The 26,609-nt window shown below is 36.3% G+C and overlaps 1 protein-coding gene across 3 annotated transcripts in view; it reads right to left on the bottom strand.

Annotated features, from left to right (window-relative positions):
• The window catches only part of Sbf2 (SET binding factor 2), a 426,980-nt gene that overhangs the window by 62,975 nt on the left and 337,396 nt on the right, over positions 1-26,609 (bottom strand). For all 3 annotated transcript variants that reach the window (XM_077798180.1, XM_077798181.1, XM_077798182.1), the window contains exons 20-25: positions 26,096-26,268; positions 25,136-25,209; positions 23,240-23,435; positions 12,224-12,351; positions 10,422-10,597; positions 6,444-6,589 (exon numbers count right to left, since the gene is read on the bottom strand). In XM_077798180.1, coding sequence (XP_077654306.1) covers positions 6,444-6,589; positions 10,422-10,597; positions 12,224-12,351; positions 23,240-23,435; positions 25,136-25,209; positions 26,096-26,268 — 893 coding nt within the window. The remainder of the gene's footprint in view (positions 1-6,443; positions 6,590-10,421; positions 10,598-12,223; positions 12,352-23,239; positions 23,436-25,135; positions 25,210-26,095; positions 26,269-26,609) is intronic.

Below are 26,609 nucleotides of genomic sequence, written 5' to 3'. Positions count from 1 at the left end.
ATGGGACTTACTCAAACTAAAAAGTTTTTTCTCAGCAAAAGAAACAATAAGAGAGGTAAACAGGGAGCCTACATCCTGGGAACAAATCTTTACTCCTCACACTTCAGATAGAGCCCTAATATCCAGGGTATACAAAGAACTCAAAAAATTAGACAATAAGATAACAAATAATCCAATCAACAAATGGGCCAAGGACCTGAACAGACACTTCTCAGAGGAGGACATACAATCAATCAATAAATACATGAAAAAATGCTCACCATCGCTAGCAGTCAGAGAAATGCAAATCAAAACCACCCTAAGATACCATCTCACTCCAGTAAGATTGGCAGCCATTAGGAAGTCCAACAACAACAAGTGCTGGAGATGATGTGGGGAAAAGGGTACACTTGTTCATTGTTGGTGGGACTGCAAATTGGTGCAGCCAATTTGGAAAGCAGTATGGAGATTTCTTGGAAAGCTGGGAATGGAACCACCATTTGACCCAGCTATTCCCCTTCTCGGTCTATTCCCTAAAGACCTAATAAGAGCATGTTACAGGGACACTGCTACATCGATGTTCATAGCAGCACAATTCACGATAGCAAGATTGTGGAACCAGCCTAGATGCCCTTCAATAGATGAATGGATAAAAAAAATGTGGCATTTATACATAATGGAGTATTACTCTGCATTAAGAAACGACAAAATCATAGAATTTGGAGGGAAATGATTGGCACTGGAGCAGATTATGCTAAGTGAAGCTAGCCAATCCTTAAAAAACAAATGCCAAATGACTTCATTGATATAAGGGGAATAACTAAGGACAGGGTAGGGACGAAGAGCTAGAGAAGAAGATTAACATTAAACAGGGATGAGAGGTGGGAGGGAAAGGGAGAGAGAAGGGAAATTGCATGAAAATGGAAGTTGATCCTCAGGCTTATACAAAATTACATATAAGAGGAAAGGAGGGGTAAGAGAAGAATAATACAAGTGGAAGAAATGATTTACAGTAGAGGGGGGTAGAGAGAGAAGAGGGGAGGGGAGGGGAAGGGAGGGGAGGGGAGAGGGGATAGTAGAGAATAGGACAGACAGCAGAATACATCAGACACTAGAATGGCAATATGTAAATCAATGGAAGGGTAACTGATGTGATACAGCAATCTGTATATGGGGTAAAAATGGGAGTTCATAACCCACTTGAATCAAACTGTGAAATATGATATATTAAGAACTGTGTAATGTTTTGAACTACCAACAATAAAAAAAAAGAAAATGATAAGAAACCAGGAGCAGAACATTCAAGAAATATGGGATAACATAAAAAGACCAAATTTAAGAGTTATTGGGATAAAGGAAGGCACAGAGGTCCAAACCAAAGGAATGAACAAACTACTCAATGAAATAATATCAGAAAACTTTCCAAACATGAAGAATGAATTGGAAATCCAAATTCAAGAAGTCTACATGACTCCAAATGTACAAAATCACAACAGACCCACACCAAGGCACATTATAATGAAAATGCTCAACATAAAGAATAAGGAGAGAGAATGAAAAAAGCCACAAGAAAAAGGAATCAAATTACGTATAAGGGAAAATCTACTAGGATAACGGCAGATTTTTCAACACAGATCCTTAAAGCTAAAAGATCCTGGAACAACATATATATATCAAGTTCTGAAAGATAATGGGTGCCAACCAAAAGAATCTTGTATCCAGCAAAATTAAGCTTTAGATTTGAAGATGAAATAAAAACCTTCCATGATGAACAAAAGTTAAAAGAAAACTATATAGCTAGAAAACCGGCACTACAAAACATCCCTGGCAAAATATTTCATGAAGAGGAAAGGAAAAACAGCAATGAAAATCAGCAAAGGAAGGTAGGACACTAATGGAAAAACTAATCAAAGAGGAAAACCAATTCAAGTAAAATAACAAAAATAAATATGGCTGGAAATACAAACCATGTCTCAATAATAACTCTAAATGTTAATGGCTTAAACTCACCAATCAAAAGACATAGGCTAGCAGATTGATTAAAAAATAGACCCAACAATATGCTGCCTCCAGGAGACTTATCTGATAGGAAAAGACATATACAGACTGAAGGTGAACGGCTGGGAAAAATCATACCACTCACATGGACTGTGGAAGCAAGTAGGAGTTTCCGTACTCATATCAAATAAAGGGATGAAGATGGACATTACGTACTGCTCAAGGTAACCATACACCAACAAGACACAACAATCATTAATATATTTGCCCCAAACAATGGTGCACTATGTTCATCAAACAAACTCTTCTCAAGTTCAAGAGTCAAATTGACCATAACACAATAATCTTGGGTGATGTTAACACACCTCTCTCACCACTGGATAGATGTTCCAAACAAAAGTTGAATAAAGAAACAACAGAACTCAATAACATAATCAATAACTTAGACTTAACTGACATATATAGAATATTTCAACCTGCATCAAGCAGATACACATTTTTCTCAGCAGCACATGGATCCTTCTCTAAAATAGACCATATATTATGCCACAAAGCAACTCTTAGCAAATACAAAAAAGTAGATATACTACTATGCATTTTATCAGATCATAATGGAATGAAATTAGAAATCAATGACAAAATAAAAAATAAAAATTTCTCCATCACCTGGAGACTAAATAATATGCTACTGAATGAAAAATGGGTTACAGAAGACATCAAGGAAGAGATTAAAAAAATTCCTAGAGGTAAATAAGAACATAGACACAACATATGAAATCTCTGGGATACTATGAAAGCAGTACTAAGAGGTAAATTCGTTGCATGGGGTTCATTCCTTAAAAGAAGAAAAAGTCAACAAATAAATGACCTCACACTACATCTCAAAGCCCTAGAAAAAGAACAAACTACCAGCAAAAGCAGTAGAAGGCAAGAAATAATTAAAATTAGAGCTGAAATCAATGAAATCAAAACAAAAGAAACAATTGAAAAAATTGACAAAACAAAAAGTTGGTTCTTTTAAAAAATAAATAAAATTGACAGACCCTTAGCCATGTTAACGAAGGAGAGAGAGAACTCAAATTACCAGCATACATGATGAAAAAGGTAATATCACAACAGACACTACAGAAATACAGAGGATCATTAGAAATTATTTTGAAAACTTATACTCCAATAAAATAGAAGACTTTGAAGGCATCAACAAATTTCTTAAGTCATATGATTTGCCCAGATTGAGTCAGGAAGACATACACAATTTAAACAGAACAATATCAAGTGAGGAAATAGAAGAAGCCATCAGAAGCTTACCAATCAAGAAAAGCCCAGGACTGGATGGATACACAACCGATTTCTACACGGCCCTTAAAGAAGAACTAATACCAATACTCTTCAATTTACTTCTGGAAATAGAAAAAAAGGCAGTAATTCCAAACTCATTCTATGAGGCCAATATTATCCTGATCCCAAAACCAGGCAAAGACACATCAAAGAAAGAAAACTTCAGACCATCATCTCTAATGAATATAGATGCAAAAATTCTCAATAAAATTCTGGAAAATCGAATACAAAAACATATCAAAAAGATTGTGCACCATGATCAAGTGGGACTCATCCTAGGGATGCAAGGTTGGGTCAACATACAGAAATCATCACATCAATAGACTTAAAGATAAAAACCATATGATCATCTCAATAGACACAGAAAAAGCATTTGACAAAATACAGCATCCCTTTATATTAAAAACACTAGAAAAACTAAGCATGACAGAAAACATATCTCAACATCAGAAAGACTATCTATGCTAAGTCTCAGGCCAACATCATTTTATATGGAGAAAAATTGAAGACATTCCCTCTAAAAACTGGAACAAGACAGGGACGCCCTCTTTCACCACTTCTATTCAACATAGTTCTTGAAAGACTGGCCAGAGCAATTAGACAGACAAAAGAAATCAAAGGGATGTGTATAGGAAAAAAAGAACTTAAATTAGCACTATTTGCTGATGATGTGATTCTATATCTAAAAGACCCAAAAAACTCCACCAGAAAACTTCTAGAACTAGTAAATGAATTCAGCAAAGTGGCAGGATATAAAATCAACACCCATAAATCAAAGGCATTTCTGTATATCAGTGACAAATCCTCTGAAAAGTAAATGAGGAAAACTACCCCATTCACAATAACCTCAAAAAAAAAAAAAAGATATTTGGGAATCAACTTAATGAAAGAGGTGAAAGATTTTTACAATAAAAACTATAGAACCCTAAAAGAGAAATCAAAGAAGACCTTAGAAGATGGAAAGATCTACCTTGCTCTTGGATAGGCAGAATAAATATTATCAAAATGATCACACTACCAAAAGTACTATACAGATTTAATGCAATTCCGATCAAAATCCCAGTGGCATTCTTCATAGAAATAGAAAAAACAATCATGAAATTCATCTGGAAAAATAAGAGACCCAGAATAACTAAAGCAATCCTTAGTAGGAAGAGTGAAACAGGTGGTATTGCTATACCAGATCTTAAACTATACTACAGAGCAACAGTAACAAAAACAGCATGGTATTGGCACCAAAATAGGCTAGGAGACCAATGGTACAGAACAGAGGACACAGAAACTAACCCATAAAATTACAATTATCTTATATTAGACAAAGGTGCCAAAAACACGCACTGGAGAAAAGTTAGCATTTTCAACAAAGGGTGCTGGGAAAACTGGAAATCCATATGCAACAAAATGAAATTAAACCCCTATCTTTCACCATACACAAAACTTAACTCAAAATGGATCAAGGACCTAGGAATTAAACCAGAGAATCTGCATCTAATAGAAGAAAAAGTAGGCCCTAATCTTCATCATGTGGGATTAGGCCCCAACTTCCTTAATAAGACTCCTATAGTACAAGAATTAAAACCAAGAATCAACAAATGTGATGGAATCTAACTAAAAAGTGTCTTCTCAGCAAAAGAAACAATCTGTGAGGTGAACAGAGAGTCTACATCTTGGGAGCAAATCTTTATCCCTCACACATCAGAGCACTAATCTCTAGGGTATATAAAGAACTCAGTCCAGACACTTCTCAGAAGAGGATATACAATCAATCAACAAATGTATAAAAAATGCTCATCATCTCTAGCAATCAGAGAAATGCAAATCAAAACCACTCTAAGATATCATCTCACTCCAGTCAGAATGGCAGCTATTATGAAGACAAACAACAATAAGTGTTGGCGAGGATGTTGGGAAAAAGGCACACTCATACATTGCTGGTGGGACTGCAAATTGGTGCAGCCAAATTAGAAAGCAGTATGGAGATTCCTTGAAAAACTGGGTATAGAACCACCATTTGATCCAGCTATTCTTCTCCTCGGAAGATACCCAAAGGACTTAAAAACAGCATACCACAGGGACAGAGCCACATCAATGTTTATAGCAGCACAATTCACAATAGCTAAATTGTGGCGCCAACCTAGATGTCCTTCAGTGGATGAATGGATCAAAAAAAAAAAATTGGCATATACACACAATGGAATTTTACTCAGCATTAAAAAAGAACAAAATCATGGCATTTGCAGATAAATGAATGGTGTTGGAGAATATAATGCTAAAAAAACAAATGCTGAATGTTTTTTTTCTGATATAAGGAGGTTGACTCATAGTGAGGTAGGGTGGGAAAGCATGGGAGGAATAGATAAATTCTAGATAGGGCAGAGGGGTGGAAGGGAAAGGGAGTGGGCAGGGGATTAGCAAGGATGGTGGAATGTGATGGACATCATTATACAAAGTACATGTATGAAGACTTGAATTGGGTGTCAACATACTTTATTACAAACAGAGATACAAAAATTGTGGTATAAATGTTTTTTAAGAATTTTTATGAAAAAAAAGTACATATATAATGCCATAAATTGGCGTGAACATACTTTATATACAGAGATACGAAAAATTGTGCTCTATATGTGTAATAAGAATTGTAATGTATTCCACTGTTGTTGTATATTTTAAAAAAATAATAAAATCAATAAAGAAAAGAGATGGTATAAGGGGAAAAAAAGAACTGTAATACAAAACAACAACAACAACAAAAAACAAAGTACATGTATAAAGGCAAAAAAAAAAAGAATAGTGTTAGATTAGGTAGAGGGAAGTGAAAGAAGGGGAAGGCAGGGGATGTGAGGATAAAAAAGACAGTAGAATGAAACAGACATTATTACTTTATGTATATATGTGACTGTATGACCAATATGATTATACAACATGTATATCCAGAAAAATGAGAAATTATATCCCATGTATGTATGATATATCAAAGTATATAAGTGCATTCTACTGTCATGTATAACTCGTTAAAACAAATAAAAAATTAATTAAAAAAATTAAAAAGGTTAAGTGCAACTACATTGCCATTTCTTATTCAAATAAGAATAAAAAAACTAAATCATGAAAAATGGTTCTTAACATACCAGATATATCATCTTCTTCATTCCATCCAGGACGATTTACTCTCTCTTCTACAATTGTTCCTGTCCTCCTCTTCAATAAATACTGCCGCCCAATTGTCATTTTCCCTGCCCTTTTGGCACCTTTCACAATTGTTTTTGAGAAAGTGCTACAAGTAATAAAATCAAGGAGAATGTCAATTTAATATAAAGGTATACTTATAGTTTTGACACCTACATAGCTCAAATTTTTTCTTCTCTGTTCCCACAGCCATACGTACAGTCTACTGTATTATACATACTTTTGTTAAGCTTCTCCTTCTTTAGATGTGGCAGTAGACAAACTTCATATAAGACTCCACTGTCATCAGGAGGACACTTAGGCAAAAAACTGCTTATCACCTAAATCTAAACTCTCTGGGGTAGCCTTTTTTGGTTAAGTACAGCCTGAACCCATTCTGATTCTCCATACCACCAAAGTCCTACAAAATTATGCTTGCAGAAGTCTCCCTACTTGGAAAGCCAACCTGACCCCTTCTCTGCCAATTAAGACATTTTTTGAGGTCATATGACAATTACAGTTGGCAGCACTTTGGGCTTCTTTTCCTTTTTTTTTTTTTTTAAGATTGGTTATTTTTAATTAATAAATGACAGAAGAATCCATTTGGATGTAATTATACAAGCATGAAATATACCTTCTTCTAATTAGGACTCCATTCTTATGGATGTACATGATAGTGAGATTCACTGTGGTATATTCATATATGTAATAGAAAAATTATGGCAGATTCATTCCACTATCTTTCTTTTTCCTATCCCCCTCCCTCCCTACATTCCCCTTTTGTGTAATCTACTGAACTTTGCCTTGCTCCCCACCCATTGTGGGTTAGCTTCCAAATACCAGCGAAAATATTCAACCTTTGGTTTTTTGGGATTTACTTATTTCACTTAGCATGATTGTCTCCATGACTTATCTCCTAAATGCTTTAAGTGTGTACATGTGATGTCCTACCTCAAATTAGCTGTAGGCTTTATAAGATATAAGAATGCTCCCCTTTTGAGAGGAGAAAAGAAAGAAACAGACACTTGAATATTCTTTTCAGAATCAGCTTTAATTAGAAGGAAACTAAGATGTAAGTTATTTGGACCTAAAAATATTTTATTTAATCAAATAGCTTTCCCTTTCTTGCTGATAGAAAATCCAGAGTATTTATACTCTAGTGAATTAACTAAAGAAGCAATTTCCTCATTAATCAGATAGAGAAGAAGATTTTAAGTAAGGTTGTTCTTGATTATGTTCTTCTCTGATAAAGAATTCTTTTTTTGAATTTTCTTGTCGTTCTGTGAAAATGATAAGGATTCTTTTATTGTCAAATAGATTTACCAGACCATTTTAGTTACCTGCAGTGCAAACCTGGAGATTATGAAACATGAAACATGCTTAAGATAACTTCTGGGAATCATAAAATACCGGTATTGCATTTTTTTCAGGTATAACCTAAACTCAATGGTATTTCTGAATTTTTTTTTCCAGCTAGAGCTTTTGTTTCATACATACAGGCAATTTTTTTTGGGGGGGTGTACCAGGGATTGAACTCAGGGGCACTCAAGTACTGAGCTACATCTCCAGCCCTTTTTGTATTTTATTTAGAATTGCTTAGGGCCTTGCTAAGTTGCTGAAGCTGGCTTTGAACTTGTGATATTCCTGCCTCAGCCTCCTGAGTTGCTGGGATTACAGGCATGTGCCACCATGCTTGGCTCAATTCTTAAAATTTTAAATTGTTATATATCTCTTGAGCTGGTACAACAGGCTTGATACAGTTACATATTTCTGAAACTCATATATATATATATATATATACATATATATATATACACACACACACACACACACACACATACACACATGCACATATTTCTGAGTTTGTATAGTATTTCTTTTTTTTTTAAATATTTTTTAGTTGTTGATGGATCTATATTTTATTTATTTATATGTGGTGCTGAGAATTGAACCCAGTGCCTCACATGTGCTAGGCAAGCACTCTTCCACTGAGTTACAACTCCAGCCCCTGTATAGCATTTCTAAAACACTATGCCAAGCATTGCTTCTTCCACTGAGGGCTAGGATAACAAAGATCATAGGCAGGATTGTTTTGTGTGACCCTGCATTGCTGAGATAAAATGCTTTACTTACTGTTATAAATCCTTAGGAAACTGTTCATGCTATCTATGGTCCCCTTCACTTACCAGGTAATATGTAATACTGGTGGCTAGTTATGCATTTGGGAAAATGACATACTGCTGGGAATCTCAAATCTTCCATATCTCCAATCTACTTAACTTTCAGGCAAAAAGCCTGCAAAGCTCATTCTAATATGTAATTTGTGCCAGCAGATGCCCATATTCTAGGTTATTAATGGTGAGTGAAGTAAAAAATCAGGTTCTATATTTTATCACTAATGGTAGGGAATTTTAAATCAATTGTTATTTTCTAAGAGTTAAAACTGATGAAAATTTCAATATTGATTTCTAAAAATTTTTGTCAGAAAATAAGGATTCATATGACAATTAAATGCAATGCTTGATCCTAGATTGGATTCTGAATCAGAAAACAAAAACAAACAAACAAACAAAATAGGAATAAAGAAGAGTCATTACACTCTTGGATACAGACTGTGTGTTAGGTAAAAGTTTTACATTAATTACATTTCTTTCCTTTTTTGTTTTTTGGACAGTGCAGGGGATTGAACCTAGGGGCACTCTACCATTGAGCTACATCCCCAGCTCTTTTCATTTTTTATTTTAAGAAGGGTCTCTAAGTTGCTGAGTCTGGCCCCAAATTTATGATCCTTCTGCTGCAGCCTCCTGAGTTGCTGGGATTAAAGGTATGCGTCACTGCACCTGGACAAATTTTTTGGTTGTTTACTATATCTAGGTTGAGATAATGATTTTTTTCTCTTAGAAAATGTATATTGATGTTCAAGGATAAAGGACATTTTGTATGTTAACATAGAGGTTAAAAAATTTATATATAATGTGTTATAAATACATAGCTATTGAGTGTGTATATAATATATAATATGTATGAATCATACGTATGTAGCTGTTTTATCAGCTGTAAGAAAGATACAGCAATTTAAAAATTTTAAGAATTGCCTTTAGTATGAAAAAATAAAAAGGTTGTCACCCTAGCTGGGAAAAATTTTTCAAAAAATATCTTTAAGCTGGGCACTGTGGTATATGCCTATAATCTCAGTGACTCAGGAGGTTGAGGCAAGAGGATTACAAGATTGAGGCCAGTTTCAGAAATTTAGCAAACCCCTGTTTCAAAATAAAAAGGGACTGGGTAATGAACCCCTGGATTCAATCCCCAGTATCAAAACAAAACACAAAAACCCCCATACTACCACTACCACCACCCATTAAGTTACACCTGAAGTGATTTTATGAATGTACAAACACACACACACACACACACACACACACACACACAGAGACACACACACACACACATAGAATGAATATAATAAAAATATAAATCACTGGTTAATCTGGGTAAAGAATTCTTTGAACTACTGTTGTCAATTTTTTGTAAGTTTGAAATTGTTCAAAATAAAGTTTCAAAAAAAAAAAAGAAAAAAGAAAAATAAAAACTCCTGTTTCTAGATCAAAAAACAAAACTGTCCACTCAATCTGGATATTAATAAAAGATGTAAGGGCTGCTGTTCAAAGGCAGTTAAAGATTAATATGAAAAAAAGAGAAAACAGAATTTCATGTCATAAAAATGCATCATGAGCAATGGATGTCAAAGCCTCTTATAGTTTTTAAGATTTTCAAACCTGTTACCCATATCAGTGCTGCTGTTCCATAGTTTCTTGAGCTTGGCCCAATGATCTTGACAGAAATTAAAAAGAGCAATCATTTTACTCCTGGACATAAAGTACTTCCTCTGACAATCAATTATGGAGGGTTGAAATTAAGAGAACAGTCTTTCTTCTTACCGAAAGGAAGTGTTCTTTTCCTTCTGTTTGGGTAAAATTATTTGTGGGGTAGTTTGTCCAGCAGCAAAAGCAAAGGTGCTAAAGATGGACTGAGGATAACGGAACTTCATTAGTTGTTTCTTAAAGATCTCTACTACTTCCGGACTGACTTCTTCATCAAATGCTACTTTAATCAACTAGAGACAAAAGAGATTAAACATATCAGAAGCACTATTTCCAGACAACTATCCCCCCAAATTACTAAAACAAAATAAACAAAACATACAGGAAAAAAAATAACAAAACTAAATGGCAAGACTTTGGAGATTGTAGGAACTCTTGATAATGTACAATACAGGCTTTTAATTTTGAAAGTGAAAAAAGGCCCAGAAAAGTTACCTTGTCATGTATGGTTAACTGGCAAGGAAAATCAGATTTTTGAAGTTGGGTTTCTTTAAGACTATCTTTTCTACCATGGGATGAGGAATAAACTTGTAATGTCTGAAGGAGCAAGCATGTCCTTTTTATCTTTTAACTGCTGGTTCTAGATAGGGAATTTGACCTAATAATGTCCCTCTGTACCTAGGGATACATCAAATCTAGGGGAAAAATCAGTTTGACTATAATCTTAACCAGAATAGACAGGAATTATTTGAGTATAGCGTTCTTTGGCAGCTGGGATAGTCAGTACTCTTGACGATGTAAGAAGGTCTGGAGTCTAAATATCAACAGCTTCACAGTTCATGAGATGAGCATAGAGAGTACGGGGGAGGGTTCCTTGTCTAGAAGAAATGAGGTAAGAATTGGAATCATTGGAAATCTGCGTAGTCAGAGACAAGGCAGGAAGAACAGGAAAAACAAAAGATATATAGATTGTGAACTTTGAAAAAAAAAAGAAAAACTAAGAAAAGATTGCTTCTTCTAGGAATTGGTTTGTATCAGTAGTTCTATGTTTTGGTATGTTCAGAGTCCCCTGGAAAAAACCCTTGCTTTATCAGGGATTACACAGTTAGTACCAACAGTACATTAGCCCAAGTTATACTTCTCAAGAGTTTTACCTCTTTCATAGAAGAGCCAGTCATAGGGCATTTCTTTCTGAAACAGATGCTAGAGGAATTGATTTTTATCTAAAGAATTGAGATATAACTTGTCAGAGAAAAAGAGCCCTCATGTGTCTGAGTTTCAAAGAATACTAAAATTTGATAATCTGTTGATACTCTAGGCTGGCCAGGGACTCATGAATTGAAGGATGAAACTATTCATGAGTTTAGTCATCTGAAGATTACTTTCCCAGACATTCTGACTCCACGACCACAGAAAGTAGCTACAATATCACTAGGTTGATATATATATATATATATTTTGTACCAGGGATTGAGCCCAGGGGCATTTAAACCACTGACCACATCCATAGCCCTTTTTAAAATTTTGAGACAGGGTCTGCTAAGTTGCTTAGGGCCTTGCTTAGTTGCTAAAGCTGGCTTTGAACTTGCTATTCTCCTGCTTCAGCCTCCTGAGCTGCTGGGATTTCAGGCATGTGCCAACATGCCCACTCAGAAAAAAATTTTAAATACTAGAAGAATGGTTTCTTTTCTTAATATAGGTTGAGCATAACTAAACCATAAATAAGAAATTGAACCACTCCAAAATTTGAAACTTCAATGCTCAAAAAGTTTTCAATTTCAGAATGATTTAGATTTTATATTTTTGAATTAGGGATGCTCAATTGGTAAAGGCCATGCCAATATCCTCAAATCTAAAACCTTTCAGAATCTGAAACACATCTTGTTCCAAGCATTTCAGACAAGGAGTATGAACTATACCTGAAAAGATGCTGATGTAATCTGTAGTCCTTCTTGCATGTTCTGCTGTAGCTGGTTCTGCATTGTGATCTTCTTCTCCTTAGTGATAGAGGCAATGGGAAAGCTCCGTACAACTGTTTGTTCACCAACTGTAGGATGATAGGACACAGACTCAGCAATAGCACTTTATAGTTCATGTCTAAAGTCTCTGCAGAGCACAATGTACAGAAATGCAGTAAGAGAAAATGACATGATTTGAGAATATCACTAAATTTTATTGCATGGTAATTCACTCCTGAGACATATACCTTTCCCAGAATGAGGAAAACCTTCACAACCTGCCTGCACTCATTCTTTCTATCTCCCCCATGTACTATGTGTTACACAAGATCAGTTAGTTTTAAATATCTGTAATTATTGAAAAGACATCCAAGATATTTATTGTAAGGATAAAGTAAAATAGAACAGGTTTTAAAGTTTCAATATGTGGCAAAGGCTGCTATATTATGAATATATGTCTTTGGAAGATAGATTAGACTTAAGCCTAAGAGTTTTAGGAGTTTAAATATTATAGCAAGAATAGGAAAATATCAACTATTAGGTTATAAAGATGAGGGCCTAGAAAAGAAGTAGCACCCACAAATTCTCTTTGAACAGCTTCTACTTCCCTAAAGGAGGAAAGTCACATGCAGAATATAATAATGTGTGATTAGCTCCTAGGTTTGAGGGAATCGACTATTCAAGGATTGAAATATTTCAGAAAAGGAGATGATTTTTGAATGCTAGATAAATAGAGAATGATTCTTGTAAGAAGTGGAAGTGAAAGTGAGCTTTGAATAGAGAGTAGAATTTGGATTTGTAGAGGGGAAGAAGGAGGGCATTATAAGCAGTGGAACAGGAATAGGTAACGTTATAAGAACAGTACTGAATAATTAATAAGGTCTCACAGATAGAAAGAAGGAAGGGATAAGATTTAAACTAGGTTTATTTGACTTAAAAACCTGAATGTCCTCCACTGCCCCTGGCCCCAACCCCCACCGCTAGGCATTGACCCTAGGTACACTTTACCACTAAGCTGCATCCCCAGACCTTTTTAAATTTTGCGATAGGGTATTTAACTTGCACTCTTTCTGCCTCAGTTTCCTCAGTGACTGGGATTATAGGTGTGTGCCATACTTCTGGGTTTATAAGCATAAACTTATTATCATCATCAGAATTTCTCATTTCCTGGGTCTGTCAATCCTTAAAATGAAAAACTCTGATTATCCTTTTATATGAAGCTTATACTCAAAGGTTAAACATAGGATATGCAATCTGTACTCAATATTTAGTTTCTTTTAAAAAATATGTTTGAGGGCTGGGGTTGTGGCTCAGTAGTAGAGCGCTTGCCTAGAATGCATGAGGCACTGGGTTCAATTCTCAGCACCATATATAAATTAATGAAATAAAAGTCCATCAACAACTAGTAAAAATATCTAAAAAAATGTTTGCATTTAAATGTAATTTATGAACAGCATTTAAATGTAATTTATGAACAGCAACATGCCAACAGGGCTAAGAAATTTTGCTTTATTTTTCACTTTTTCAAAATAAGCACAACTATTCCTATAGACTTATCTTTTTTGAACCTTATGAGCTTTTTGCTTATTATGTGGTAAATAATCTTTTATGACCAATATATTAAACTATCTTGATTCTATCCAGCTTAGGAATAATGCAACTATAAAGATTTAAAGAAGGGTACATTTCAGAGGTAAAATAAGGAATGACTCTCTCTTATAGTATTGTTGGATAAATCAGTAATACAATTAGAGGCTGAACTGTGTATTTCCAAAATTCATTTTCTGACACTCTGAGTACTTCAGAATGTGACTGTATATAAAGGCAGAGCCTTTAAAGGGGTGATTAAGATTTTAATGACTACGTTTTTTATGTCTGAATCTCATTGCAACAAAATACATAGTACATATGTAGTACATGCTCATCAAATGCTACTGAATGAATAATTTCAGACAAAGAAGAAATTTTAGTGGCCATTTAACACAAAAGGGTTCTCAATCCTCAATATTTATCACAATCACTTGTGAGCATTAAGAAATACATAGATATTCCAGGTGGTGGCATATGCCTATAATCCCATCTATTCAGGACAATTCGAAGTTTTAGGCTGGCCTTAGCAACTTAGCCAGACTCTGTCTCAAAATCAAAGAAATAAAAAGGTATGGGAATATAGCTGAGTGGTAAAGGACCATGGTTCAATCTCTAGAACCACAAAACAAACAAACAAACAAACAAACAAAAACCCCAAAACAATAACAACAAGAACAACAAAAACAGAAGAAATACCTGCAATCTCTCCATTTCTACTCTTTAATTGTTGGAGGGTTGGGCCTACAAATATATATATATATATATATATATATATTTTATTTTTTTATTTTATTTTTTTTGGTGGGGGATGCTGGGGATTTAACTCAGGGCTTCACACGTGTTGAGCAAGTACTACATCCCTGCTGAGGGCCATTACCAAGTAGGAATGACACATCAAAATCTCCTTGCCAGTGTACCCCATGCTGCTTAGAGGACATTTGATGGGACATTGCATGTATGCTTTAGTAAGATGACCCTGCTCAAGGTGATCAAGGGTGGATCCAGGTTTGAGGAAGTATCCTGCAGGTTTGAGGAAGTATCCCGGTCCTTGGGTTTAGGGTGTTCCCAGTTTAAGGCATTTCCCGGTTTAAGACAATAGGGGTTTTAGGGAAGTTGGAGGTTGAAGATTATTGCTGCTGGGATTAGGGTGTTCCTGCTGCTTGTTCCCGTTGAGTTCTTGTGAGATTAAAGTGGGATTTGGAAAAAGCCTCGTGGAGTAGGATTTGGGGGCGGCGGCATATTGGAGATTGCACCAGAACGTGTTTGTTGGAGGCCGGTGTGAGTTCGGGAATAAAGAATTGCTGTTTGAACCTACAAAGCTGTGTGGTGGCTCGTGATTCAGTGCCAGCCGAGACACTGGCATTTGGTGGTCCGTACGCGGAACGTCTGAAACTTGGAGGTGAGTAAAATTGCTCGCCCCTGAGGGAAGGCGAAAGAATGGGTGACCATTTCAAAAAACAATGTGTTCTTGTTTTGATTTATTTCGTTTTTGTTTCAAGCTGCCTATCCCTAGAAATTTCTCAGGCAAACTGGGAAAAATGGTTGGCTCAAGGTTTGAAGTTTGTCAGCCCCGTGGAAGAGAAAATTGATACACCTAATTTTTATTCCGTTTTTGTTTCATTCAGTTGAGGTTTTGTTTTGTGTTATCTTATTGGGTTGCGTTATCTTTATAGAAGATTAGAAATTAGTAAAAAAGAAACCGAAAAGGTGTTAAGTAAATTGTTAGAGATTCAGACCATGGAGAAAGACATTTTAGATCAAGCAAAAGAGAAGGTTTCTCGAGCTAGTCAGAGAGAGGAAGAACATTTAAAGGAAAAGGGGTTATTAGGAAAAAGGCCACAACAAGAGGCTGTTACTAACTCCGTTTTATTACCAGAGGGCGTAATTCAACCAACAGCCCCACAGATGGAGACAGCTGAGTGGCCCTCAAACCCCGTAGTTGATAAGTGGGATCCTGAGACAGGATCTCAAAGATTAGCATGCCCTGTATTTGAACAGGTAGGAGGGCAGCGAATTCACCGTGCTTTAGAATTTAAAACAGTGAAGCAGTTAAAGGAGGCTGTAACAACCTATGGTCCTCAAGCTCCCTTTACGGTAAGCATGGTGGAGTCCATTACTAACTTGGACATGATGCCAGCAGATTGGGATAGCATGTATAAATCTGTGCTAAATGGAGGACAATATTTGTTATGGAAGGTTGCCAATGAGGAATTTTGCACGGAGACAGCTAGGCGAAATGCAGCAGCTGGTTACCCCCAAAGAAATCTAGATATGTTGTTAGGAAAAGGACCTTGTGAGGGTCAACGGCAACAAATTGAATATGATCCTGCTGTATATGCATAGATTGCTGCAGACACAGTTAGGGCATGGAAGACTTTACAAGGACATGGAGATTTACAAGGTCAGGATCTAAGGTAATACAGAGACCTAATGAACCTTACGCTGACTTTGTAGATAGGCTTATTCAGACTGCTGCGAAAATTTTTGGGGATACAGAACAAGCAATGCCATTAATAAAACAACTGGCTTATGACCAAGCAAATCGTTGCTGCAGAGAGGTTATTAGACCATGGAGACATGAAGATTTAAACACATATATTAAATTATGTAGAGATATTAATGAACAAGGGCAAGTCTTGGCAGCTGCAGTACAACAGGCTTTAGATGCCAGGCCAGAAACATGCTATAATTGTGAACAAACAGGACATTTTAAAAGGAGTTGCCCCATAAGAGGAGGGTTTAACAAAACTAGAAATCAAAGGAATAGAATACCGGGTATTTGCCCACGATGCCGTAGAGGGAGACATTGGGCTAATGAATGCCGTTCTCAAACCACCATAGAAGGTACTCCCTTATCAAAAAACGGACAAGGATCAGGTATTTACCCACGATATCGTGGAGAAAGGCATCAGGCTTCATCAGGCTTCATGGGGCCCCAATGCTCCGGGGCCCACAACCACAAATATACGGGGCAGTGGAGGAACCCAGCAACACCATCAGGGTGGTGCCCAGGACACATTGTCCATTAAATCCCTCATCAGACAAACCAGAGGGAGTGCAGGGTTGGACATCTGCGCCTCTGCCAGAGCAGTACTAACTCCAGAGATGGGAGTTCAAATCATTCCCACAGGAGTAAAAGGACCTCTTCCCCAAGGAACAGTAGGCTTATTATTGGGACGTAGTTCATCTACATTAAAAGGACTTATGATAAGTCCTGGGGTAATTGATCCCGATTATGTAGGTGAAATAAAAATTATAGCTAGTTCTCCAGGAGGTATATCAGTAATTTCACCTGGAGACAGAATAGCACAGTTGTTAATAATACCCAGCCTACATAATAAGTTCTCTAGTCGTAATGTAGAAAGAGGTTCCAGGGGATTAGGCTCCACAGGTGTAGATTTGGCTATGTTGTCTTTAAATTTAGATTCTCGCCCAATGCTAAAACTAAATATTCAGGGTCATGAATTTAATGGGCTGCTAGACACAGGTGCTGACCTTAGTATAATATCTCTTCAAGAATGGCCAAAACATTGGCCATTACAACAAGCCACTCAAATGCTTCGAGGCCTAGGAGTGGCAACTAATCCCCATAGAAGTGCTATGGTATTAGATTGGAAGGATCCTGAAGATGTGAAGGAACTATACAGCCATACGTTTTGGATCACCTTCCTATTAATTTATGGGGACGAGATGTCCTAGATCAACTAGGTTTGATGTTAACAAATAACATCAATCCTAATGCGCCCACTACTAGGGCTAGACAAGGTGTTAGGAAAGAAAAAAGATTAGGAAAACAAGAACAAGGTATAGCAGCACCAATTCAAATAGATCAAGGAACAGACAGACATGGGTTGGATTTTCAGAAAGGGCCACTGAGACAATTAAAATTACTTGGAAATCAGAAAGACCAGTGTGGGTTCCTCAGTGGCCCCTGACTAAAGAAAAGATAAAAGTAGCCCATGATCTGGTCAAACAACAATTAGCGGAAGGACATTTACAACCTTCCGTATCTCCCCATAATACTCCCATTTTTGTCATCAAAAAGAAATCGGGTAAATGGAGATTATTGCAAGATTTAAGAGCCATTAATAATGAGATGGTTATTATGGGACCTGCTCAATCAGGGATTCCTCAATTGTCTGCTTTACCAAAAAAGTGGCATGTTTTAGCTATAGACATTAAAGATTATTTTTTTCGATTCCTATTAATCCCGAGGATAGTCCACGTTTTGCATTTACTATCCCTGCATTAAATCATGAAGGTCCTGATGAGAGATATGAATGGAAAGTACTCCCTCAAGGAATGGCTAACAGTCCAACTATGTGTCAAATCTATGTTAATAAAGCAATCCAGCCACTTAGAAATCAAAATCCTGAACTAAAAATATTTCACTATATGGATGATGTATTACTAGCACATAAAGATAAAAATACATTGCTGGAATGTTATGCCACACTTACAAACTTATTAAAAAATTATAATCTAGAGATAGGGATAGATAAAGTACAATTAAATTTTCCAATTAATTATTTAGGAGTTCTATTATCCTCAACCATGGTCCGTCCACCTAAAATTCAAATACGAGTAGATCAACTCAAATCACTTAACGACTTTCAAAAGTTATTGGGAGATATAAATTGGATAAGGCCTTATTTAGGCATACCAATAGGAGAGTTGGGACCTTTATTTGATATTCTAAAAGGTCCATCAGATCCAAATTCACCCCGAATGTTAACTCCTAAAGCTAGAAAGGCATTAAAAATTATTGAAACATATATGGAAAATATGCATCTAGATAGAATTGATATAAGTTTGCCTTTATTATTTATTGTACTACCAACAAAAAATATTCCTACAGGAGTATTTTGGCAGGAAGGTCCATTATTGTGGATACATTTATCTTATTCTCCTAACACTATTCTTACTAGGTATCCTGAGGCTGTAGGACAATTAATACTCAAAGGAATAAGAGCAGCAAAGGGAGTGTTTGGAATTTTTCCCAATAAAATTATTACTCCATATACTATGGACCAAATTGATGAGTTAGCTAATGAGTTAAATACATGGGCAATAATCATGTGTAAATCGAATGTTTCATTTGATAATCATTTACCATCTAATCCTTTGTTGTCTTTTTGGTCTAAGCATCCTGTAGTTTTTCCTAAAATGACAAGAAAAACACCTATCATGAATGCTCCAAATATATTCACTGATGGGTCTAATAATGGTACAGCAGCAGTAGTTACCCCTGATCAAACTTTTACATTTTTAGTACCCAAACAATCAGCTCAAAAGGTAGAGCTTAATGCAGTTTTACAAGCTTTTGTGATGTTCAAAGATTCTATATTTAATTTATTTTCTGATAGTCAATATATAGTTAATGATATAATATCCCTTGAAGATGCTGGTAGGATTTCCCCTTCCTCTACTGTTTTCTCTTTGTTTTCCACTATACAAAGTCTAATCTGGGACAGAAAAGATCCATTCTTTATAGGACATATTAGGGCACATACAGGATTGCCTGGAGCCCTTAGTTTGGGCAATGATGTAGCAGATAAAACTACACATGACGTACATATTTTCTCTACACTAGAAGAAGCTACAAATTTTCATAAAAGGTTTCATGTTAATGCTAATACTTTACAAAAGCGTTTTAAAATAACTAAGGAACAAGCCAGGCATATAATAAAACAATGTCAAAATTGTGTGACCTTTTTACCACAAGTTAATCTTGGAGTCAATCCTAGAGGACTGATACCTAACCATATTTGGCAGATGGACGTCACACACTTGCCAGAATTTGGAAAATTAAAATATTTACATGTTATAGTTGATACTTCTTCCGGATTTTTGATGGGCTCCCTTCATGCTGGAGAAAAAACTAAAGATGTTTTAGCTCATTGCTTACAAAATTTTGCCACTGTGGGTGTTCCTAAACAGTTAAAAACGGATAACGGTCCTGGTTATACATCTAACTCTTTTAAACAATTTTGCTCATCATTTGGTATTACTCATATAACAGGAATCCCATACAATCCACAGGGACAAGGTATAGTTGAAAGAGCTCATCAAACTATTAAAACGTACCTATTAAAGCAAAAAGAGGGAATTGGAAAGGGGTATATATCCCCCAAAGATAAACTTAAAATAACCCTCTTTACTCTAAACTTTTTAAATTTGGATTCATCAGGACTTAGTGCTGTGGAAAGACATATGTACCCCAAAAATGTACATAAGCCTAAGGTACTTTGGAAAGATATTCTAACAGGACAATGGAAAGGTCCCGATCCAGTTATTGTCTGGAGTCGGGGTTCCGTTTGTGTGTTTCCACAGGGAGAACAGCAGCCGATTTGGATTCCAGAGAGATTAACTAAAGCAATTTCTACAGAAAAAGAAGATGATTTGACTCAAATCCATAACAGCTGATATCCAGAGCTCCAGCTTAGCTATTCTTACATCTGCGACAGTGATTAACCACGGTGCTTTTTTCAATATCTATTTTATTATTGCATTTTTCCCACATCATAAAGTTCTATTTTATTTTTTGAGCTCATACAAACCTAGGTTAATGTTTTTCTGATCAGTTTTATTTTTTGACTGTGTTTTATTTTTTGACTAGAGTTTTTAAACATTGCAATGGAGATTTCACCTAGGTAAAGCTACAAGGCCTTTATTGTCTTATGTGTTGTATTTTATGTGTGCACTGTTCTGTGTTGTATGTCTGTATGTGTGTATGTCCATATTTCATATATGAGGAGCGCTCATTAAAAAATATGGATCCAAATTTTTTTTTATTCACATGATTTAAGTGGTTTAATTTAAATTAGGTAAACAACTGTTAATGATTGTTTTCAAAGGTGGTTAACAGATCTGTTTGCTTACTAATTTAAATTAGGTAAACAGCTGTTAAGGATTGTTTTTAAAGATGGTTAACAGATCTGTTTGTTTACTTTTACCTTTCCTTTTCATTATATTTAATAATTCTGTTCAGGATAATGTCTCTTTAGCATCTTTGCCAGAATTCCCATCTCCATCCCAGTGCCGGTGAAGACTAAGATAAAACCAAACTACAGCTTCTGTGATAGCTATCACAGTAAACTGTATAAACTGATGCATCAATGAATATAACTCAACAAGTAATGCTCAATCAAGGACTTGATTTACTTTGGGAGGAAATGGACATATTGATATACTCCTCCGATCTGAACTGCTTGCAGAACTTGCCTGGACTATATATCAGTTGCATGCATTGTGTACTATCGTCTGGTGCAGTGAATTGTGGTACTGCTGGCATATCTTTGCTGATGGTGTCACCAGTGATGCAATTTCCTTGCCAGCGCACCCCATGTTAATTGTGGTAATGCTGGCATCTTTGCTGATGGTGTCACCAGTGACGCAATTTTTCCAAAGGAGCTGTCAATTGGCTTGGTGTCGTGGCATTTCTGTATCCTCCTCCCTTCTACTAGTGATGGTCTAAAATTTGGGGGCCAACTGAGGTGAGGCAAAGAACCTCACCCCCCCATTGGCACCAAGGCTAAATTTGGGGGCCAACAGAGGTGAGGCAAGAACCTCACCCCCCCACTGGTACATAGGCCTATCCACAAGCATGGCTGAATGCTGGACCGGTAGTCAGTGACGGGTTGATCTGGTTGCAGTGGATTCAACCTAAGACAGGAAACTGACGCCTAAAGGTCAGTTCTCCCATGATGGGTAAGAACCATATGTTGAATTGGACAACCTACCAGGCAATGTCCTAAGCCACATTGCTTGTTGTTTAATTAATCAGAAGGGGGGAGATGCTGAGGGCCATTACCAAGTAGGAATGACACATCAAAATCTCCTTGCCAGCGTACCCCATGCTGCTTAGAGGACATTAGATGGGACATTGCATGTATGCTTTAGTAAGATGACCCTGCTCAAGGTGATCAAGGGTGGATCCAGGTTTGAGGAAGTATCCTGCAGGTTTGAGGAAGTATCCCGGTCCTTGGGTTTAGGGTGTTCCCAGTTTAAGGCATTTCCCGGTTTAAGACAATAGGGGTTTTAGGGAAGTTGGAGGTTGAAGATTATTGCTGCTGGGATTAGGGTGTTCCTGCTGCTTGTTCCCGTTGAGTTCTTGTGAGATTAAAGTGGGATTTGGAAAAAGCCTCGTGGAGTAGGATTTGGGGGCGGCGGCATATTGGAGATTGCACCAGAACGTGTTTGTTGGAGGCCGGTGTGAGTTCGGGAATAAAGAATTGCTGTTTGAACCTACAAAGCTGTGTGGTGGCTCATGATTCAGTGCCAGCCGAGACACTGGCACATCCCCAGTCTTAGAAATTGGTAATTTTTTTCTTCAAATAAACAGCTAAGGTTGAGAACCACCAAATTATCATCAACGAAAGTCAATTCACTAATTTTTTAAACATATATATTTTTAGTTGTCAATGGACATTTATCTATCTATCTATCTATTTATATGCAATGCTGAGGATTGAACCCAGGGCCTCACACATGCCAGGCAAGTGCTCTACCACTGAGCCACCACCCCAGCCCCCAATATCCTAATTTTATAAAAGAGGAAAATGAAGTCACTGACTTAAGCTATCAAGATTAGTCAAAAGCAATCCAGACCTGAGCTCTCTCACTTTGAGTTTAAAAGTTTTGCCCTAAACCTTAGGCATTTTTCCAATTAATAAGAAATTTTATGTAGAGACTACAGTGATTTTAAAGAAGATAACGTAGATTAATTATGGAGAGATCTTCCTATTCCTTTCTAATAGAAAAGGCTATATAGGGTAGTAGAAAATAGAAATAGACATTATGAGAGTTTTGTGAGTAGAAGAGAAGTTTTCTGCTAAGAGGAAAGCAAGAGTAACTGAAATGGGATAAGACTAAAGTGGATTAGAGAGTACCAGACAATCCTATGTTGTTTAGCTCATCTTTCCACAAAAACAATCACAGCTTTATTGTTGACCATAGGAGTCAAAAAGCTGGGGCCAATCAGCAGTGTACACATTAAGAATCTAGATATTGTAAATATTTCTAGGTCATAATACTCACCCCATACAATTATAATCGCCTCAGAAAATGAACCCTTGATTTAATGGTTAGAAGATACCCTTTATTTTTCAAATAAAAATTTATTACCTAAATTATCATTAACTATGACAGACAAAAGCATCCTCCCAAAATACCTGTATGGCCAAAATCTTATTCTGGATTTGAAATGATCTGCAATCACTGCACAGAATGAAAACCTACTGTGCCACATAGACATCCATGTTCTGATAGCAGGCTGGGGATGTAGCTCAGTGGTAGAGTGTTGCCTAACATGTGCAAAGCCCTGGATTCAATCCCTAACACCACACAAATGAACAAAAACATGATCTGACAATGTATGAGTCATACCTAGCTGGTCATGGGGCGTCCCTCTGAAGAGAATTCTGTATGTGGTGAGGAACAAGGCTCCTTCTGCTGGCAGGAGCTGAGGGCCTCCAAGAAGACCTCCAGTAGCTTCTTCTCTGCCATCAGGATCCAGCAGGACTCTAAGACCTTCACAAACAATTTCTTCTCCTGGCAGTAGAGAAGGTCTAAGAATCTTGGGCTAAAAACAGTGAAAGTATTTTAAACACAAATCTTAGGGTTTTCTAACACTTAGACCAAGGTTATCTTTTTATGTACAGACCTAAAAACTTTGAACCAGATTTCCTAGGTAGCCAAATGAGAAAACAGATTTGGGAAGAGGCAGAAGTTAAGTTTCTGTATCCAATTGTCAAGTCTTTCCAGCATTGCTTGTTCACAGTAAAATCACTGGGAAATAAGTCACATGTTTGACAGATTCATTCAATGGATCATTTTTCTACTTAACAGAAATGACAGAGATCTCTATGTATTAAAATAAAGATGACCAGAATACATACATTATTTTTGTTTTTGTAGTGCTGGGGAATAAACTTAGAGCATGTTCTAGGCAAGCACTCAACCAACTGATTTACATCCCTAGTCCCTGTAACACTAAGAAAAGCAAGCTATAAATCAGTTGCATGTTATAATCCCATTTTTGAAAAGAAAAGAATAAGAATATGAACCAACTTGTTAAAGGTGGTAGTTAATGGTTAATGGTGGAGGTTGGAATAGGATAGGGAGGACTGGGGGACTTTCACTTTGAACAATGTATGCTTCTTTCACATTTAAATTTTATACGAAGAACATTATTACTTAACAAATACTTAAAAAGTGGATGTTTTAGGGGCTGGGGTTGTGGCTTAGTGGTTGAGCACTTGCCTCGAACATTTGAGGAACTGGGTTCTGTCCTCAGCAACACATAAAATAAAGTTATTGTGTTCATCTACAACTTAAAAAGAATACACACACACACACACACACACACACACATGGATGTTTTAAAAAAGACCTATTCTTGGCCAAATAATAAACATTTATACACCTTGAGAAATTTGGATTCAGTACCCTTTTTATGAGGAATTACATGTTCCATTCCTCTGAAGAGATCAGAACACAGAAAAAAGAAATCTCTCCTAAATGTCTAATACATTTATATTTTACTAAGTGATAAAAACTATATAAAACAACACTATGCATTTTGCTGGCTCTAGGAGGCTTAAAGCTAAATATAAATGTAAATGTAACTATTAATGAGTATTGTGTCTGAATTTTCTGATACAATTATTTTTCCTATCTGTCTTCTGGTCTCTCTCTGAATTTATTTTTAATAGTTCTGTTTCATAGGCAAGAGGGTCCTGAACCCTAGTCCTCAGACTAGTATCAAGCTAACTGCAAAATAATCATCTGGGAAGCTTGTTAAAATACTGATTTCCAGGCCATGTCCCAGGGTACTCTGATTCCTGGAGGCTGAGTTGAGTTCAGGACTCTGAATTTTTAATAGACTTCCAAGCTGCTTGTGATGTACAGCCAGACTTGGGAACTGAATGCTTTTATGATAACTGCTTAAATTCTTTTTTTTGGAGGGAGGCGGGTAGGGGAGAAGTAGGCAGGGCATAAAATCTTGGGTTGGGTTTGGAAGTTAGGATTATTCATAATTCTGTGCCTTTATAAAGATTCAAAAGAGGTTACTAGTGTTCTTTTGTTGAATCCAAGAAAGGATACTATTCCTACTTTATCCTTTTTATAAGGTTCTACATGACAAACTCCTCTGAGAGTTAATGTATCATCAGAATTGCATTTGTAACAGGTTTGGAGAAGGTAATTTATGGAACACAACTATTGTTGCAGATTTTGAGAAGAGATGCTACACTCTGAAGGCATGTAGTCTGGAATAATTACCTTCTGTATAGGTGGAAGTCTTCTACTTTCCCGATGCACTGCTTCCAGGGTCTCAATATGCATAGCTACAATTCCTAGGATGAGTCAGAATATTCAAAATGAAAGAGCGCACAAGTGGAATAAAGACCAATCAAAGCTATTTTCAAATTTAAAACTAATAAAAGTTTGGTGGTTCCTCAAAAGTTAAACAGAACTACCATGTGACCCTGCAATTCTATTCTAAAGTGGATACTCCAAAGAATTGAAAACAAGTATCTATACTTGTATGTGAATATTCATGGGTAAACAAATTTGGCAAATTCATAAACAGAATATCATGTAGCCATTAAAAGGGGATGGAAGTTCTGATATATGCACAAATCTTGAAAATGTTAAATGAACAAAATTCATTAAATAAATGAAATAAGCCAGACACAAAGGTTGAAATATTGTATGATTCCACTTATAGAAGATACCTAGAACTGACAAATTCATGGAGATAGAAAGTAAATTAGACATTATGGAGGACTGGGGGGTGGGGAAACAGAAAGTTGTTGTTTATTGTCGTGTCTACTTGGGGTAATGAAAAAGGTTTGGAAATAGTGGTGATGGTTTCACAACATTGTGAACACAATTAATGCCACTGGATTATATAGTTAAAAATGGTTAAGAGGCTGGGGCTATGGCTCAGCAGTAGAGCATTTGCCTAGCATGTGTGAGGCACTGGATTCAATCCTCAGCACCACATAAAAATAAATAAACAAAATAAAGGCATTGTGTTCATCTACAACTAAAAAAAATTTAAAAAATGGTTAAGATTGCAAATTTTACGTTTCATATATATGTTATTACAATTTAAAGATATTAAAAACCAGAAAATAAGTAACATGGCCAAATTACTTGTAGACAGGTATTACAGGTAATATCCTGAATTCAATTATCTCCAATATTCTTAATTTTTAATATTTGCAAAGTGATTACCTGGTATCATGCAATGAAGGCTCTTGATGTGATCCTGAGTAACTCCACTTTCTGTACAAACCTTGTCAATAAATCGAGTAATGAACCGCACAACAGAGTTGGCAATATCATTGTTCTCCGAATCTTCAAACCCACTCTCTGTATCATAGCTCTCAGCTACACTTCCTGCAATACTAGGAAAATGAAAGGCAGAAGTCATGGTCAGTACGCAAATGCAACAAATGACAACTATATAAGTTGATTTACAGAGCAACTGAAACTTGCTAGAAGTAGGAAGGGGTTCACTCAACTCCATGACTTCTATATAAAAGACAGTAGTAAAACATGATGTTCTACTTGCCTACCTTTGGAAACTACTGTCTAGCATTATCCTTTGGACCCAGATTTGTTTCTGTAGGGAATACCTTCTGTGACTCTCTAGAAAAGGAACTCAGGAACCACAAAAAAAATTAACAGAGAACTGTCTGAGTTACTATCTATTGCCTGAATCTTCCAAAATAACTTGTTCTCTTAA

The sequence above is a fragment of the Urocitellus parryii genome, chromosome 4 (genome assembly GCF_045843805.1).
Source record: "Urocitellus parryii isolate mUroPar1 chromosome 4, mUroPar1.hap1, whole genome shotgun sequence".
NCBI lineage: Eukaryota > Metazoa > Chordata > Mammalia > Rodentia > Sciuridae > Urocitellus > Urocitellus parryii.
This window is presented reverse-complemented; position numbering and strand designations above follow the sequence as displayed.